At 36.4% G+C, this 19443-nt stretch overlaps 1 protein-coding gene across 3 annotated transcripts; it reads right to left on the bottom strand.

The window, feature by feature from the left end:
- Nucleotides 1–3232: 3232 nt before the first annotated feature.
- Nucleotides 3233–14534, bottom strand: LOC113675240 (trace amine-associated receptor 365). Of its 3 annotated transcripts, none has more exons than XM_089200076.1 (3): nt 14516–14534; nt 6605–7407; nt 3233–4271 (listed from the first exon to the last, which is right to left on the bottom strand). In XM_089200076.1, exons 2-3 carry the CDS (start codon nt 7296–7298, stop codon nt 3898–3900), a joined length of 1068 nt encoding a protein of 355 aa, XP_089056202.1. In that variant the 5' UTR covers nt 7299–7407; nt 14516–14534; the 3' UTR covers nt 3233–3897. The 3 variants fall into 3 exon arrangements, with proteins under 3 accessions (XP_089056202.1, XP_027047587.2, XP_027047586.2); XM_027191786.2 differs by lacking the exon at nt 14516–14534 and adding an exon at nt 8378–8772; XM_027191785.2 differs by lacking the exon at nt 14516–14534 and adding an exon at nt 8374–8754.
- Between the last annotated feature and the right edge of the window lie 4909 nt (nt 14535–19443).

Genomic DNA, 19443 nt, shown 5'->3' with positions numbered 1-19443 from the left:
CACCCTACTCGAACACGGAAATTTTGTAAGATCTCATATCATTAATTCTATAGCTTCTTTTATGCTTTCTCTTCGACAGGTGAATTAGGCTTCGTACGTATATTACGCGGAAAAAATATGAAAAAAAAAGTGATTCAGAAAATTTCAGTTCGTGTTTCCTTCCTGCTTTCTAGAAAGATCCGACCGTTTTAAGCAACGGTGTTATTGAAAATTATATGTCAAATTATTAAATCTCTTTTAACAACATTAAGCTCCTGCTGTTCTCGGCCAATATTCACTTCAGCTGTTTAGTTCGCAAAGATATTGAACTGAAATGGGTAAGCAATTTTCGTCGAGGATAGCGCATTTGTTTAGTGAAGGCAGTTTCGGCTTTTACAGAAAAAAAAAAGATATCTGGAAACTTCATGTTTAATTTAAAGCAATTAATTTTGTTTTTTATTTTTTATTGCGTTCTGTTTTTTGTCTTGTCTGGTTTTTACCTAACTTATTTGCAGATAGCAATGTAGAGCTATCGAACAGAAAATGGAGTGAAAACAATAATATGCAGAACGTTAACAGCTTCTAACCAATTTGAAAAGATATGGATCAGAATGTTAAAGAAATACAGCATGCAGTTTTTAAAAACGTGAAACCCATCTGTGATGTACGCTAACAGCACTGTTAATACGTTAAAATAAATTATCAACACTTCTAATTGATTTTTCTCGGGCTGGTTTTAGCACGAGAATAATGTTTTCGGATAGATATTGATGTATTTTTCATTATAATCGCAAACCACGAAGCTGAACCCAATACAACGAAACATTATGGAAAGTTATTGACATCCGCTTTTTAGTTAATTATATTTGCTTCAAATCAGCAAACGAACCGATTTACTAACAGGTAAATGTGCTATAAATGCATATTATATTTGGTAAGTTGAAATTCAAGTCACGTTGTGGTATATCGATAAACAACAACAAGTGACTGTACCTTAAACCTTTCATACTCGTTAGTAGGTATCTTTAATGCTAGCCATACAATTCTTCTGATATTAGTTAGGAGAATTTGAGAAAAGATCGACTAATAATCCTTTAATTTCTATTTTTTTTTAATCTCATCCCTTGTCTGCTTGATATTGTATTTACATTGTGGGGAGAAATTCTGTCTTGGTCACTCATGGGAGTTAAAGGGTTAGTTAAATTTTTCTTAACCGCGTTGATTAACACGCAGCGTTCAGAAACATTCTTTATTTGACAAATAAGCTCGAAATTCCCGTATCAATATATCAACAGCCAACTCTCTCGTTAGCGGACACCCCCTTAGAATTGGGAAAAGTCTACGTAAGTAGAATTGTCCGCCCACGAGAATTACTATGCTTCCTCGCGTTCTGAACGGATGGTTTGCTTTCCCGTCCTTTCTTAATTGCCTTTCGCCGTTTCGAGCCAATTCAGTCAATACACAGACTGTCAAGGTTAGACGCGATTGGTTAATTATTTGTGAAATCACGCGCGCCGCGCGGGAATACAAAAAGAATACGAAGGGGGAGAGGAAGAGAAAAATTGTTACTTGAAAGTTAAAACGAAAAGACTTTGTACGTTCGAAGTGAAATAGTAACGGCACGATAGTAGCAAAGGAGAGGGGAAAAGAGGGAGACTTGGTTGAGTTGCGTAAAGGAGGGTGGGTCGGGTTGTGACTCGACCCAAGCCTCCCGCTTTTTTCTCTCCGCCATTATAGCTGCGCCGTTAACTATTTCACTCCGTTCTGCTAACTCAATATATGAAATACTTAGATCTACGAAGACTTGAAGTGACACATTTCAAGAGCAACGAATGTTATCAACACCTGCATGCGAACTCAACTCAAGGAAAATCTCACCTCAGTCTCAGATATGGAAGTAATCCAAGTTACCTAGTTAATGATTCTTTTTCCTGCTGACGTGTTTCTAATATTTGATCGTTTCTATATCAAATAATTAGAGTCGGTGTGAATAAGGACCATGTTAGTATGGTTCTACCTGCAAACCGCTAAATGAGACCCATAGTTTTGTGTGCCATTGTGTCCCTGGATATTACGGAGTATTCTGTAACCAAAAAGGTTGGTGGGTTTCCAATGTGATGGTACAATGCTTATCAATATAGCGATATGTTTTCTTCCTGTTAATTACTTTGTTGTTTATATTTATGAACAAGGATGCTGTTCAGTAAATGACAGAGACATACTCAGAGAAAAAGATCTCCGAGTGCCCCCCAATAGGAGTCGATCCTACAACCTTCTGATATTAGTACTTCGAACGCACTTCCCCTGAGCTATAGAAGGCTCATGGTAGGTTAAGCTGCCTAACTAGTCCATGGTGATAAACTTCCTGCATACTTCTGGAATAGGAATGTCAATACGTGATGCTTGCTTCTGCGCAATTCTAGATGGATGTAAATGATGAAGATTTTTCCTCACTTAAATGCCGAATTTTTCTTTATTAATTTTCAGCATCTCCAGTGTAGCACGCAGAAGGTGAAAACAAAAGATGTTTGTTTGGGGCCCGAGATGACGCTTTTATTCACGATGCATGTCAGCGGTTATATCCTGCCGTTCAAACTCGTCCATTTAAGAGGTGAAGTCTCGTGCAGTACAGGCAGCAACCGCTGTAGTAACTGAGGTTGTGGTGACGAACGTTTGCTTCAAACATTTATCACTGACCATAGCAACACATTTGTTTTACCATAGTTGTCGAAAACACAACCGTATCTACTTTCGAGAGTGCACTCTAAATCCCCCGAGCTGATATTCGACAACCTAACCGAACCACTGAGGGTAGCATTTGGCCAAGAGTTTAGAGTGTAGTACGGGGAAGATTTACTGGATACTTCTGATATTGAAAATGGTGGCGAGACATGCATGGATGTACCTTTTGTAATCAAAACACTTGCGGCCGGCAGGGTCGTGCAAGGCAAAGAATACTTGAAACTGGTTAGAATTATGTTATCAAGAAGCTTTTAAAATAAGAAAAAAGAAACTACAGCACATGCAAAAGTTCTCTGTCTGGTCACCGCGAATTTTCTTCGGTGGCGAAGAATATTAGACTATAAATAATCTGCTTAGTCGTATGTCTTAGTATATTTAAAAGTGGCAAAGTTTTCCGTGCTATAAATTTCATGTGGAACGGAAGCAAGGAATATAAGTTGTGAAGTCTTCTACTCATTAAGGAATATTAATTATTAACAAGAGAAAAAAGAAAAACAAGAAAAAAACCTGCTGAGTGTCTGTCTCAATCTTTATTTGGCAATTTAGCCAGGTGTTGATGCAATTACATTAAGAGAATGTACTGAAAAGGTATCTTTTTTTTTTTTTTCAAATGTGTACTCTGAATCGTTTCTTCCACCTTAGGACTGTGATTCGTGACATCCTTGTAACCTAGAAATTTTTTGTATTCACCATCTCGATTTTTCATTTTCATTACTACGGGAAATGATTTTCCAAGGGATACCAGTCACAATTTTTCGGCTGAGGGGGAGGGGGGAGGGGGGAGGGTTTAGATGATGTTAGGGAGAACGAACTTCAACGGGCTGGGGATCAGGGGAATTTTTGCGGAAAACCTGTAGATTAACCCTACCCTACCCTACTACCCCACGTTTAAGCGTATCCTTTTACTAGTTGTCACTAAAAGAGTATAAAGAAGGGGGAGGGGGTTAGTGTAGAAAATTGACTTCAAATGAGGAGTACGATTAAAATACACAGAGCTTTAGTGGGGGATCAACTAATGTTTACTGGGACTCACACAAACTCCTCTTAACCCTCCCCCCCACCGGCCTTAGAAAACAAATAATTATCAGTGAAAAGTAATTGCCTAATGAAAAAGTTATTACTTAGAGTAATTTTCCAAATGTAAAGTAATTATTCTCGATTCATGTTTTAATTGATTCAAGTTACGTCAGGTATGGTAATGACCGTGCAGTTGAGCTGTATCGTCCCTGAGCTGTGGTTCATGTTCTTTTCCCTCGAGCCGGCTTCATGCATGGTGGTTATGGTGCGCTCGATATCAGCAGACCGTGATAAAGATGTACAGCGGATGATTGACACAAACGCATGCCTGTAATCTGACCTACGCACCGTGTAAATGAAGACATTTACGACAGAATTTAAATGAAGCAGCCACACAACTGAAGTAGTTACTATCGGTGAGATGTAGAGCTGAGTGAACGCCATAAATCCCCGAGTGATTAGAAATGGAATCCATAAAATGAGAAAGACAAAGATAACCACCAACACAGCAACTGTGGCTTTGCCTTCAAGTCCTGCAAGAAGATACAAATAATACGCCTATAAGATGTTATCCAGCATAATCTTTGTCTTCTTTGTTCTTTACTTTCTGGAGGGTCTCGATGGGGTTAACCGTTAGTCGTGGAATGGGCAAACAAATTCAAGGCCGTTAGGCGAAAAAACTGACAATTTTAACCGTTTTTCGTTTAAAAAAATGTTAAGCCAAGTAAACGTTTTGCCTGGGTACGAAACGGAAAGAAATTAACTGTTAGCGGCAATATATCCAAAATTTTAACCTTTATCCTTAAAAGCCATCTCCCTCTTGAGACCCTCCTTTGACGATAAAACTGAAACACTACGCGCGCAACAAACTATCAAACTGACTTCCTTAGCATTCAACAGAGTATCATCATCTTTAATCTCACAATAACAGCATCCCGACAATTCTGAAATTACAATCTTTGCTGGACCAATATTTTGTTCACCTCGATCATTTTTTACTTTGTTTGTTCGTTTGTTTGCTCTCGTTAACTCTTTATATCAGTATACATATCCTCCATACTGTTATCTATAATACATTTCCTGGAGTGCTGATAAGGAGAATCTGTTCAACAATCAAGAGCTTCTTCAGTTGGTGATCATTTACTTTATTCTCGTGACCTCAATGTTTGATCCAGTGGTGATATTGTAAGGAGAAATTAGAAGTTGGTCACACCGAGGGTTCGTAGGGTGAAAAAGGAAGTAGTCGTTTGGTATTTACGTTTATTTAAACGTGTGTTCCTCACTTGTACTCGTGCCTTCCCCCCAATCCTAATCTCCTTTGCGTTTTAAAATCCCACAGCACGCTTCATAAAGTCAAATCTCTCAGTACATAGGTATATTTTCATGCTCTGCAGTTTTTATCAGTTCATTCAAAATGTTTTTTGCAACCGCACAATTAAGAGGGCCTTCTCTCTTTAAGACACTTTCGCATTTTTTTAATAGCACCGTACATTAACTTAGGAAATTGCACGTGGAACACGTGAAAGTATCGAGATCGCAGAATTTTTAGTCAAGTCTGTGCTTCTTAAGCTTACTTTCCGATAGCAACGCAGGAAAATAACAATATCGGGGTTTTATCAATCGCCGTGTGGTTGCTCTTTGATGAAGGTTGAGAAGATCAGCGTGCTTTTTACTTTCGGCTTTGACTGCCATCTTATACATCTGCTTCTCTGCTTTTAAGAGTTCTCCTTAATTTATATCTTTAGTTTGAACGCTTGTTCGCCACTACAATATTGTATTCGAAAAGTCTCGGTTCTCCTTTTCCCTTGCATTCTTACCTCTAACAGATTTCTTTCAATCTTTCCTCTTACAATTTTATTTCGCTCAATTTGCTAGATAGTGTTTTTTTCTTATATTTTCCATTAAAAGCTTGCGCAGGAAATCGGAGCGCGGCTGGCCAAAAGGGATCCACTCCCGCCGACCCAACGTTGTATACCACGGTGTTGATGAGCACATACGATTTTTTTTTGATTTTACATCGGGAGGCGCTCAAGTCAGTGGTGCAAATTGGCCACCGTTATGAGTTTCTAAAGCTGACATCTCGAGCCTTACGTCCCGTTCAAACGGTCATGATGTTTGATGATAGTCGATGATCGTTTCAACTTTCTTTCGCTATCATTGACAATCCTGTTTGCATTCAAACGGTTCATGATTGTTGATGAGATCGCTTATTGTAAACAAATATGACGCGCGCCAAAGTCAGCAATTTCGGTGACATTTGAAATTTCAGTCAGGAAGTTGCGATTTGAAGATATTGAAGCCTACCAGGAGAGGATGAGAGTGAACCAGCAAGGCATTCTGCAAAATTTTGATGCCCATTTTTTGTCACTTTACCATCTGCCATTTCGGTTTGAGCCCGCGGTTTTGGCAAAACTGCTGACCGAAAAACTATCACTAACCATCATCCGCTCGTTCAAACGGCAAAAACTATCATCAACTATTATGTCGAATTTGAACATGAGCTACAAGAACACAGGTGATAGTTAAAGTTATCATCAACTATGAGGACCTCTTGAACGGGGCTTTAGCCCTAAATTAGAGCGAAAAATTCGTAGTTCATGTTCGTAGATTGTACGTAGTTCTTAGATAAAAGATTTTAGATTGTTCTTAGTTCGTAGATAAAAATTCGTGGTTAATATTCGTGGTTAATATTCGTAGATTGGCCGGTAGTTCTCCGGCTAATCGACGGCGGCGATTTCTGACTAGTTGAAGACAAAACAAAACGGAGAAATAGTGCACAAAAAGAGCCCAAAAACATGCCTCAGGAAAATTATTAGAATATGAGCTCATTAACGAATACGATAACAATAATTAGATCAATACTTGCCTGAGAAAACGCTTTTTTTCCTTTGTGTTTGATCAATTCTAAATCTTTCAGTGTCTATCCTCTTTTTCTGCCGTATTGCTACGATTAGAACCCGCAGGCTCATGATAAGCAGTAGGAAAAATGGAAGCACAATGTTTAGTAGCAAAGCCAAAATACTGAGCCATAATGGAGTTCCCGCCCACGCGACTCCGCAGTCTAAACTTTGAGTAGAAAACTCAATATTAGCCAAAGACGAAACCAGCACAACGAAAATGACTCCTTGAGTCCAACAATACACAATCATAATGGCGATTGTTCTAGTTGTCACGCGACTTATGTATCTTAAAGGGTCGCTCACCGCAATATGTCTCTCAATCGCTAACATGACAAGTGTTATAGTTGAGCAGATGTAGAACGGATACGATAATATTCCGCCCATTTTGCAGAGAAATCCATTGTCCACAATAATGTTGAGATCCAAGACGGTAGCCAAGTGAAATGGCATCAGTATGGAAGCCGTGAGGAAGTCGCTCACCGCTAGATTTAGGATCAAATAGCTGTTCACTGCTCGCCGAAGACGTTTGAATCGGAGAATTGCGATTATCACAAGTAAATTTCCACACACTCCAAAAACAATAATTATCCCAAGCGTCGTTGCTAAAATAGATTTTTCTGTCGTTGTCCACCAGTGCATAGGTGCACGTGTTGTTTCCATGATGAAACAACACCAGTTTGGCGTCTGAAAGCTGTTCTCGTATTCAAGATGGTGAATAGAGTTCTCAGAGACTCATGATAGTTTGACAATTGAAATTCACTTTCACCCACTGTAACAATAAAGTAATAGGCAGGTAAACATAAGGTTATATTTTTATCTCCGATATCTTAAGAATGATATCAATTTTCCATATCGACTTTACTGCGTTGACCCTACATATCAGTGACAAATCATTGAATAATTTGAAATTCACAATTTCGCATGTTTATGCTCATGAGAAAATTTTCATCCCCTGCTATTTCATAAAAGCAGCTGGGAATAAAATGGGCCTTTATACACACTATCCTTCAAAAAATCATGATAAATGATAAAATCTCTTCATTGACTGGCCGTGACTTAATCGACTTTGAATTAACGGAACTGATTCATGTCAACCGAGGGTAGAGTTCTTTAACGAAGCTCAAAAAGGTACTAGATGCCATTGTCTTGTTGATTCATGCATTATGTGAATAATACCAATGGTCAAAACATCACGTATAATTTCGGCAGCTAGAGAAATTGTTAAAGAAAAGATTAAAGTTGTTATTATCTTAATTCGTTTACCACGGCCAAGTAGTTTACATTGTTACCGAGACTATAACCTGATTTAAAACATTGAATGATTTAGGCATTTGACTTTCGATGCTTTCTTCGACACACTTTTAGCACTTAATAGAAATGTCAGTTTGGCTGTATTCTCTAGCATTTCACTGAATGTAGTCGACTTTAGGCGACGTTATTCATGCTACTTCCGCTAGAGAAATAAGCATATAGTTACGAAAAAGCTTCTAATTACTTCATGCCATCGAATTGAATATGAAGATTTAGCAATACCTTTCGCGTGAAAAAGGAAACACCAAGAAAGATTAAAAAATAAAAGACAACACTTATGCTCGTTTACCTTGAAATCCCGAAAGTTTTATTAAAGCTTAATGCAGAGGCAATTGATCCTTGCTGAACGTGTAGATATTCAAGTCTAGTTCTTAGATTTAATCAAAAGAACTTTGGGCTCGTTGAAACAACGTGAATCACTTACCTACCAAAATTTAGTTCAGCGACAACATGTCATGATTCCCATGGGAAATCTACTTGAATTCAACATTAATATCCATAGTTTCGGCCCAAAGATAAAGAATTGTAACTCAAAATCAATTTCGCCTAATAAACAAAGTCGAAATGATTGTTATTGATCCCTAAGGGGCACATGGCGCGTGACATGGGACATGGCTTTTCACTCTTAATCTAAAAATAAAACGTATCAAGAAAATGACGAAATAACTTCTACAGGTGAACCTCTTGAGAATAAGCTAGAATTCCGATCTACTTTTAAGCACTACTTTTTTCTGCCTCTTTCTCTTCTTCTTAGCTAATTATAAACTCTAATTTTTTACGAATTCGCGTGTGGCATGACGTAATTAGCACGACGGGGAGACAATGATTCATTTTAATGACACTGCGCCTTTCGGCCGTTAATGATGTAATTCAAGTCAAATTCCTGTCTTAGCATGATGTGTGCATTGAAGTGTCGCCTAGTCTGGGGTTTTACACAGACATAGCAAATTGTTTATCTCTGACCATCACGTACGACTAAGTTGAGACTGCTATTTTGCAGCTGTTAAAGATATTTGTCTTTATTCACATAGTTTCAATTCACATCGTTTTATCAATTTCTCATTGAGTTTTGAAACTAAAACACTGGAATCTGAATAACAAAAAAAACGCGGGGAAAATATTTTTTTGGTCGTACTTTCAAAATCTTCCAATGGTAAGTAACAGCGAGGATATCAATAAGAAACTAAATCAATTCAGTAATAAATAAAAGGAGTGGAATTACCTAACAGTAAGCGAGATAAGGGAAGACGAAAGTAAAAACGAAGGAGGGAAAATTCCCTGAGATTGACACATTCACCTTTGAAGAGCTTCCAGAATACTCCCTTTGGATATAAAAATAGCAAGAATAGAAATAACAGCTTTTTGTTCTATATTTATCTCCACTTCCTTCATAATAAAGAAAGGAATATTGCAGACATGCCTGGCTCGAGGGATGTTGCTTCACCATTTCACAAGTTGACGTTTTCATGTGGCGCCATAGATATCAAAATGTAAAGTTTTATTGTCTATCAAGCATTTGCCGTCAACAGATAGACGATATCTCTGAAATAAACTTTTTGGAAAGTGTTTTGGATGATGGGATTGTTGTTCTCCGTGTTGAAAATAGTGCTATTTCAAATTTGTTTTATTGCACATAACTTTTGGAAACTTGTAGTTTTGCAGTCGGGCCATACATTATTTCCTGTTTTTGAAGACATTAATCAAGGGTAATTTAAGTAAACAACAATACACCAGCAGGACCAAAAATTTAACCTGAAGTTTGCTTATTACCTACTTATTATGCCTTAACATAAATTTTGATCCGCCCCACAGAAGAGCGCATGAACAATAATGCTTAACTTTCTAAATATCCTTATAAAGTTTTTGATGCACCCTGTACTCTGATTTTTGGAAATGTTAAGTGGTCATTACCATGACACAGAAGCACATTTCTATCATTTTTAGTGCGGCGTTGTAAAGTTTCACCACAGATCAGACAAAAAAAAAAAAAACAAAAACAAGCTATTCCATTTGCCCCTAATAACGACACGCCGCATCAGGGCCGGAAAAGGACAAAGAGGTTAAAGCGAAAAAAATATTTGAATACTATGAAGGCGGATAGTGTAACAGGAAGCGACAGACTACTCTAGAGTAAGGGAGATAACCTGACTGTGTTTAATTTATTCCGGCCCTATTCTTGTCAATCATCTAGCCGCTTCCTGTGTACTTTACAACAGTTTTTGGCTCAATGGAGGCTTTTTCCTTTGTTACATCGAATATAGTTTTTTACAGACCAGTTGTTCTTACAAGTAACGGACAAAAAGAACAGTTTTTAATTTCACTTTGCGGTACTGACAACAAAAAATTTAAAAAAATCGCAATCCATTCCTACTGTCCTTTTTTCCAAAATTTGGTACGTAGTCATACACTGCATGAAAAGGCTTTTCATTTCATACTCGCGCATCCTTGAGACCTTAAGAGAACAAAGATATTTTAAAACAGATAATTTTGTTTAAATATCCGATGGAGAACAAAGCCTTAGAATAATCGCTCGATGGCTCAGACGTATACCAAAAGATATAAACAACCTATTTTTCTTTTCCATTAATTTAAAAATATTCTACTATCATTGGACATCGTGCTAACAAAACTGAAGATTGAAATAAAAAATATATTGTTTACGCATTTTCAATTCGCCGTTGGGGTCATTTTATCCTCTCTGTTATGTCTTTCGAATCCCAATTTCGATCTGCTGAGCCGCAATCGTTTTTCACATTTAAGTTAAATATGAAAAATGTTATGTGTCTCATGGTGACATTTTCTTTCTTGTATTAAAACTGCAAGACTATGGTCACATTTATTTGTTGTAAAATTTGTAGATAATTTAGCTTTGATCCGATAAGATTACACCGAAAAAATAGTAACGGAAAGTTTTCATTGAAATATCTATCATATGGCCATGGAGAAAGAAAGAAAAAGTTTCATGACTAAAGATTCTTGCAGTTTCTAAAATTCGACCGTCTCTCAGTCCCTTACTAACCCACAGAAGTTTAAAACGGACCTTTAAAATAAAGAAATCTGAGTCGCTTTCCTTTTGGTTGATTTCAGGACTCCCCAAATTGTCTTTTGTTAAATCAAAATGCATATAATTCCGTAATTGGGCGGTTCAAATACTCCCAGCTTGATGCCTTAACAAGAGGAAATGTATCTGGTTCTCTAGAAGATTGATGTTTTGTCTTTCCTTAGATCATTTTACTCGAGAGCAAGTCATAATTTTGCAGACAACCAGCAGCCACAGTTCAAATTGTTCGCAACATTCTGGTTTAGTGAAAAATGAAATTTGTTGAACATACAGTATCTTACCTTGCTCGAATTCGTTTCAAATATTTTCGCTTGCGTTTCAGTAGCAAAAAGTGAATGTTGTTGACAGATTTCCGGCCGACTAGCCTGGTGTTGTCTCACTTGAAAACAATCGATCGTGATAGTTGCGAAGATTCAATTGCAATACCACCAACAAACTTTTACATTTAAATAAGGTTGTGTCTGATGCTTTTCGAATAGAACTATCAAATCTGGTGCCTATATTCTCTCAACGGGGTGTATTTTGTAAATTTTTATAATTTCTATATGTATGTCTGTCTGACAAACCCATTCAATCATTTGCAAGACTTGTATACTTAAGCTCACAATTAAAAGAATGAGAACGTCTTTATGAAAATATCGGTTTGAATAGTAAAATCTCAATTGACAGCTTAAATCAAAGGGTTTCGAAATTTCTCTCCGGCGTTTTAGGAGATGAAAGTTCATAACGAATCTAGAATATCCGGATGTCCTTCCCTTGACGATGTAGTCAATAAATTTCCTGTCGTCTCAGTTTTTAGAAGTGGAAGCTGTGAGACTTTTACGGGCAAAGAAGCATCTGAAACCAATCAATGCAAATAAACAGCACAACAGCACTGTGTCGCTGACCTAACATTTATTTATGAGTGTGTATATTATTCGTTCTTAAATTTTTATCATTGAGTCTTTGACTGAAATGAAGAGCAAAACTACTTTGAAATAATACTACTTCAACCGTGGATGTATCACTTTAATGATAAGCTATATTACTGCATTATTTTTATCTGGATGCTGCCTTCAATAGAACCCATTATGTAACCATGTTATTGAAAATCAACAACTACTCCTATCTTGTTTAGAAAAAATGTTTCCCACTCTGTCTCTACCGTTTACAACTTATTTCTCAAATCATGCATTAAAGCTAAACAGGCTAATCGAAACCTTGGACAAGAAAGAAAAAATCTTGTTTTACATCATACTTAAGCCTTCGCGATAAACTTACCTGACATTATATGAGGACGTTTATTTGACCTCGGCACCAATATGTACTTAGCTTAGGCAGGAGAATATTATCACGGTATGATAGACGCAACAGATTCGAATCCTGAGCCAGGATTTTTTGAAATATTTGTTGTTTTAGGCGAGATTTTTCGCACAATTTGTAAACTGTGAATATTTATAATCTACCTCAATTTTTTCCATGTCAGTGACATGTACTTATATTGATCAGGAGTTTCATGTTTGGAAAGAAAAAAAACAATTAAATCAGATACACTTACCAACACGGTACTCAGTTCAATAACTATCATGAACATCACTCAATGTGACCATTAACATCAATTCTAAAACAATTGAAGTGTTTCAGTGTTGCTTTAGAGACACATGAAAGGCTGAAATGAAATCGCAATGGCCTGTAGCCTGCACAGCATCTAATACGTTACAGATGTTATCAGTTCTTTGTCTTATTTGCTGTCTGTGGGGTAAAGCTCTGTACCTCAAATGAAATCAAAACAAGTTTGACATTGAACGTTTTGATCCGGAGCCCCAAATGACTTTCCCGCCCACACTCCATCAAGGAAAGAACTGCCTGGAGGATATCCTCCTTTCAAAAGGAGAACTGATCACCAAAAAACAAAATTGAAAGTTATCCAAGTGTTCAAGAAATATCAACAATGTTTCTCAGTCAATAGAAAATGTCGGAAGCAGCTTTAAGTATTTGAACAGGTCCAAATAGCGATGTTCATATCACTACATGTGCTCTTTGTATGAAATCTTCAAATCCATAACCGTTTCCTCTGCCCAAAATTGCTCTTCATTCAGGGGTTAATAAGGGAGAAATCAAAATTACCATAATGAGCTTTACGGTGTTATTGATTGCAGTTATTATGAAAGTCGCTAGCCAGGTACCGTGATTTCCTTTCGTGAGCTTACTAATTAACTTCCACCAAAACAAAAAGCTAAATCTTCTTTTTCTTGGGTTCTGTTTTGTTTTCTTAAAGTAATTTTTTTCTTTCTTTCTAAATCTCTTTCCTTTTCTCCATTTTTCTTTAATTTCCACGCCTGGAACCCTAAAAAAATTAAAATAGGTCTGCCAACAAAAATCGCCCAAAGGCACTTCGGTACATTTGATCTTTCAATGAGCGGAAGCATCGTCAATTTCGCGCTGCATCGATGTTAGGACTCTATTAGTGAGTGCACACATAACTTTCTAACCAACACAAAGCTTGCAGTCCTTTTCATGCCTTGTTTCCTAATATCTGGAATAAGGAAATCTTTTGCAATTGAATAAATTTCAGTACATGAGAAAATTTACAACTTGACAGCCGTTCACTGAGGGAATCAAATTATATAAATTTCCGACCAAAACATCCAGAGCTCAATTTCTTACCGGAGTCAAATGTAATCGACTGCCGTAATAAGATTCAAATTGGGCAAACTGGCCCCTCCCATGTTTTTGTTTCCTTCTCAACTAAATTTTAAAGTTGATTGGCTTGTATTAAACGACACCTGTCTTTCAAATACATGTATTAGGAATTGACTGGCTTCTTTGCGGATAAATCCATTCAAATCTCGTTGCCAGTCACTTTTTCGCTTACTTTATCGCTGTTTTAATTGTGTCTTGCTGTTAATATCATCAGGCCCCGCTTCTTACTTTAACTAGGCTCGGCGGTGACGTAATCCACGCTTCAAACTAGTCAGCCGTCAAAAAGGTAAATGACACAGTCTGTCTTTTTGTATCAAGAATCCCGTAAGGAAGGACAGGCTACAGAATTCACTCTTAAAAACTTGCCTCTCAGTCTCAAATTGATTATTTTTAAAGCAGAACATTAGAGTTTTTAAAAATTATTAACTTTATGAGGGATGTACATTTAAAATTAGTTTCGTAACTCCTGGATGCGTTTATGAGAATTGAATTAGCAAGTGAAGCCACTCGGGCGTAAGTCAACGATTATCTCTAGAAATCACTCTTTATGTCGGTATATTAAATATTTTAAAATGTGTCCAAACCAGGATTCTTGATACAAAAAGACAGATTGTGTCATTTACCTTTTTGACGGCTAACTAGTTTAAAGCGTTGATTATGTCACCGCCAAGCCCAGTTAAAGTAAGAAGCGGGGCCTGATGATATTAACAGCAAGACGAAATGAAAACAGCGATAAAGTAAGCGACAAAGTACTAGAATGGTCAAATAAGAGCATTCGGGAAATCTAATCGATAAGATGGCGAATCGAGAAGTGATCGCTTACCGTTTTCTCTGTGGCGTTCGATGTGACTCTTGGAAGTCTGTTTAAGTGACAGAATTAACCTTTTCACCCTTAGTAGTTTGTTCTAATGCAGCTCGATAAAATACCTAGCATACTTCAAAAGTAGTTACTTTTTAAAGAATATTTTCTGCTGTGAAAGAAGCCATATAAAAAGTTTTTATAACCTTAGTAACGATTCAGCTGGCTACATCTCTGCCAATGAATCAGCCTTCATAAGTGTCACTTCTGTAAGTCACACCTCACACTAGTTTTAATAACTCCACTCGATTAAGACTTCCTCTGTGACACATATCACCATAGCAATGTCATGAATGCTATTATCGATTTTTCAAATCCCTTGTTCTATCAAATTGTTTGAAGTTGTTCAAGACAAAGGATGCGATGATGATAAACCTTCGTTAAAATAATTATTTCATTGATCCATCCATGATGAAAGTTTGTCGAAACATCAAACCAATTTATAGACTTAACACGGAACTGGTTTTAAAAAAGTTGGTTGCTTATTTTTTGATATAATATAAACAAAGTCATATCGGAATAAACTAAAATCACTCAATTTTGAAATGCAAAGAAAATTATATTTTTTACACCGGCATCAAAGCGTAATCGGGTCTTTTCGAAATCTTAAAGTCTATTTGGCCTGATATTGTTTCTCTCGAGAAACTGTCTTTTTAATTTGAATAAAAATGGAAAACAACATAAGAGACATGTGCAAGACTGGATGCATACCCAACACGTCAATCAAATAACATATTCAATACCAGCAATTTTAGATTGTAATTTCGCATGTGATTACATTTCCAGGAGCTTGAAATTTAGTTCACTTACTACACTACTTTAAGTAGAGTAGTTGAGTAGTGTTCTTTATTGAGACATTCGTATTCATTTCTTTGTTATTATTTTTAAGGAATTTTTTTTCCTGCTAACAAATCTGAAATTTTGGTCACCAAGTTGCCTTCTGTTGAGCCATTAACAGTGGGGTTGGTTCTACCTATTACCAAGTGATTTATTTTGTTTTAGAATTTTAAACTCTGAAAAGCTTAATAATCCAGCCCCTAAAAATTATTTTCAACACCTTGATACCATAACACTTTTTATTGCAATCACCGAATTACATTAACTCATTTGCACAACAGAATAATCAATATTTATATAAAAGAGGTGTGATGAGACGACCTCGTTATAGATTTTGAATAGTTGCCCTTCTACATTACATTTTGACTTAAGTTCATCCGTGCAGATTTTTTTGTATAATTACTCGCGACGATAAACCAAAAAAAATTTTCAAACGTACTTTCTGTCTTCCGTTTCTTCCCAAAGTGTCTAGAACTGAAAAAAATCTATGGCAAAACAAACTATGAAAGTGAAGAATTTTAAGAGCAAACATTTGGGCGCGGGTGAAATCCTTTCATTTTCCTCGAAGGAATTTTCTTACTGTTCCAGTTTTTTTTTTATTTATTTAATGAAAACAATGAAAGAATCAGTTACTTACCATTGCCGAACTGCCGGTAACTTACGAAATGTTTAGACTAAGCAGACGACAATAAGCAAGAAACCAAGCCAGTAGATTGTTAAAATAGTCAACTGTTTACGTGCCAAATGTTTCTTATACGTTTCTTTAATATTTAAAAATTAATGACTTTACTTGGTAACATTTAAAGCCGAAATTAATTTGAATAACTCTATTTATAAATAGAATGAGTTTTTACTGCTAAACATCATGCAGCCTGTTTTTCTGTCACCTTACGGGTAATTCATCACTGACAATAATCGAGGAAATTTCATCCGAAAAAAATCTATATTTACAATTGAGAACTTACATTTGTAAAGAATTCGTCAGTCTCTTCGTGTTTGCCTTTTTCTACAGTTATGACATATTGCTGAAATAACACTGCTACATACTGATATCAATCTGAAAAAAAGGAAAACGATAGAGTTTCTTTTATCAGTTAAAGGGAAATAGAATGCGCGAGAGCATTTCTGACTATATTTTCTCATTTTTCTAAAAGGACAAGTGCAGCAGTTTATCTCAAGACGTTGACAGGCAAAATATTACCTGCTGATAGACATCAATATTTTTTTCGGCAACAAAGCTTTTAAAAAAATATCAATACTTACCATTTGCAGGCTTAGAAGGATTAATTATCTTCTAATTTGGAATATCAAGCCTTAAAAAGAAAATGCTATAATCGTTATTTTTGCCGAGGTTTCTACATAAACATTTTTGCTAACATTAGAAACTATACAGTAAAAGGCTCCTCGCCGTTTTTGCTTCCAGTCTGGAGAAGTAGAGAGAGATCTAAGATCAAGCGCAATATTGAAAAAAAGCGTTTGTTTATTTAGCTGTTTCTACATATGACGCTTTTTTGACCAATCGTAGAAATCCAATGTGAATGCTTGTAATATACAAGTCGTGATTTCACACATGACTTTAAGAAACGATCTTCAAGACATAATGATGATGCAGGCAAATTTGGAACTGGTATTAGAATAAGAATTTCCTTTTATTGATAAACTGCTCTGATTTGTAATAATTAGAAGAGGACTGTTGCTTGATTACTTGAAACGTCAATGATTTTCCAACAGCCTGGATTCCTGTGTTTCCCTCTCTTACGTGTGTCTACGAATCCTTCTGGTGTCGTATTTAACTCCTATAACGACTTCCGCTCGCGTTATGCGGGAAAGAATGTCTCCTGACGGACAAAAGACAGTCAGGACCATATTGTAACCTGGATGGTCAGGACACATGATCATCAGTAGCTCATGGGTTTAAACTTTTTATCGTACAACCTTAATCAAGCTAGTGATCTTCACAGGGGTATTACAGCGATGAAATCTTAAAATGGAGGTTATTATGATTCAGTTTTGCGAAAACAGGTTAAGTTTAAGGGCATGGAACGTCATGAAGAAAAACTAATTGTCCAATATGATTCAAGTATTGTTTATCACGGCAGTAGTATTATGCTTTTAACATGGTTTGGCACACAAACATTTCAAGCCTATTATTTTGAAAACTAATCTGTTATCAAAGTTGATCAGGGAACTTTGATAATTAAAAGCTATCAAGCTGTACGAGACAAAATTTCGCTTAGGCTAATAGAGCGCAAGAAAACCATGATTTTATTTCAAAATTTTGGTTATTTTAACAATCACTTGAAACAGGAACTTGGAAAAGTACAGGTGCCAGAGACCGGAACTCTTAGGCCACAAGAAGCTACGGGAAAACGCAAACCAATCATTCTCAAATGGAACAATTTTGTGTGAAAAAAGGAAGACTAGCAGTCCAGAAGGAGTTGTGCAGTTCTGCACCTGAGCCAATCTTTAGAGCATTACACTAAATTGATGAGCTACCTTGAGAACACTTGCATTTTTTCAACCAGGAATCAAAAAGACGAGGGGTCCAGTACTTCTCAGACATGGAATCCATCTTAACCTATTAAGCAAAATGTCATTATTTCCCGCAGGAATTTCGAATATGAACATCATGAATACACCCAAATAATTTTTCAAATCCTCGAGGACGTTTTCAAAATCACGTGCTGAGAGCTACGCAAATTTATCGGAGAAGTAACTGTCTACAAATGAAAAGCGTTTATAAGGTTACAGGAAAGACTTGAACACTAACATGGCTGCCATCATATCGTTTTGGTAAACAATATAGCTGCTGTGTCGTCGTCAGAAAGCGATCTAGAGATGGAAAATTTAAAATCTACTTAAGGGTGCTTCTCATTTCTAAATTCAACACGAAATCATGGTACTATTTTTATCCTTTGTTTACATTATTACGACCCTCCTGATATGAATTGGCTTTTCGTGTGAGGCTGAGAAATGAAAATGTTTGAGCTCGGTGCTCATTCATGCATCGGCATTTTTACCTTCTGCAACAGTTGTCGATGAAAATATTTTAAATGTCCAGATAACCTTGCTATTGGATAGCGTTGAACATTAGATTTCGTGTAAGATATTGGCCTTCACCTAGAGAATGACAGTTCAGTATTTTGGTTGTGCCCACTTTTTCCATACTCAAAACTCGTGAAGCTGAAGTGACAGATATTTTTCTTTCATATCTCCAAATGAAGTAGTTACCAAATTGTAACAATACAGTTAAAGCGTCAATTAGGTCGTGTGAATCATACGCTGTTTACACACGCGCGTCAGCGCGTGCGAATCTCTAGGGTCAGAGTTATTGGGTGAATGTATTTTCATATGTGTTTCCCTTGTTTTGTTTTGTTTTTGTTTGCAGTTTGTGAAATTGCCCTAGTTAAAATTTCCAAGCTTAAAAGTCATTAAAATGAACAGGAGAAACCTCAGACCGAAATGTAGCATGAATGATTGAGTGTGGAGAAGATTGACAGGATAGCTGAAAAACACTCAGCCCGAATACAAAATGTGACGTAGATCCTCGAACATAAGATCTTTTAAAAATAGGATAACATGGGAAATAATTTTCATTGACCTGACTTAACATATCTGTTTTCTGCAAATTTTACACTCATCGAGTTTTTATTTATAAAACTCTACGACCAGATACAGTAGAAATCGTTAATAGTACACTTTTCGTAACGTTACATTAGTAACGGAGCCAGTTTGATTATAGATTTAGACTGGTGCTGAAAAGATGAATGTCAGCAATAATCGTTTCACTTTGCAACTTTAAGATGAAGCCGGGAGATTTTATGGCACTGAATGATTATATTGCTTCGTCAAGACTTCTTAATATAACCCTTCAATAGTTTAAATTTAGCATTTCTAAACTCGCCACAAAAGAAATTAGATTAATTAAAAAGTAGCTCTTACAAAACCATTTTGGGCTTTTCGTCTGGAACCCTGCTTTGTTTTAATTTGTTCATTGAGTCTTGTTCATAAGGTTTTTCCTATTATATCAGTTATATATGTATTTAGTCATAGGA

Source organism: Pocillopora damicornis, chromosome 3, assembly GCF_964200805.1.
Source record: "Pocillopora damicornis chromosome 3, jaPocDami1.2, whole genome shotgun sequence".
Lineage (NCBI taxonomy): Eukaryota > Metazoa > Cnidaria > Anthozoa > Scleractinia > Pocilloporidae > Pocillopora > Pocillopora damicornis.
This window is presented reverse-complemented; position numbering and strand designations above follow the sequence as displayed.

What these genes read in the sequence shown, in the direction of transcription:
- LOC113675240 (XM_089200076.1), bottom strand. Translation starts at nt 7,298, where the DNA reads ATGGAAACAACACGTGCACCTATGCACTGGTGGACAACGACAGAAAAA. An exon ending in GAAAAAAAGCGTTTTCTCAG is followed by an intron (nt 4,272 to 6,604) that starts GCAAGTATTGAT and finishes ATCTTCTTGCAG; the next exon opens with GACTTGAAGGCAAAGCCACA.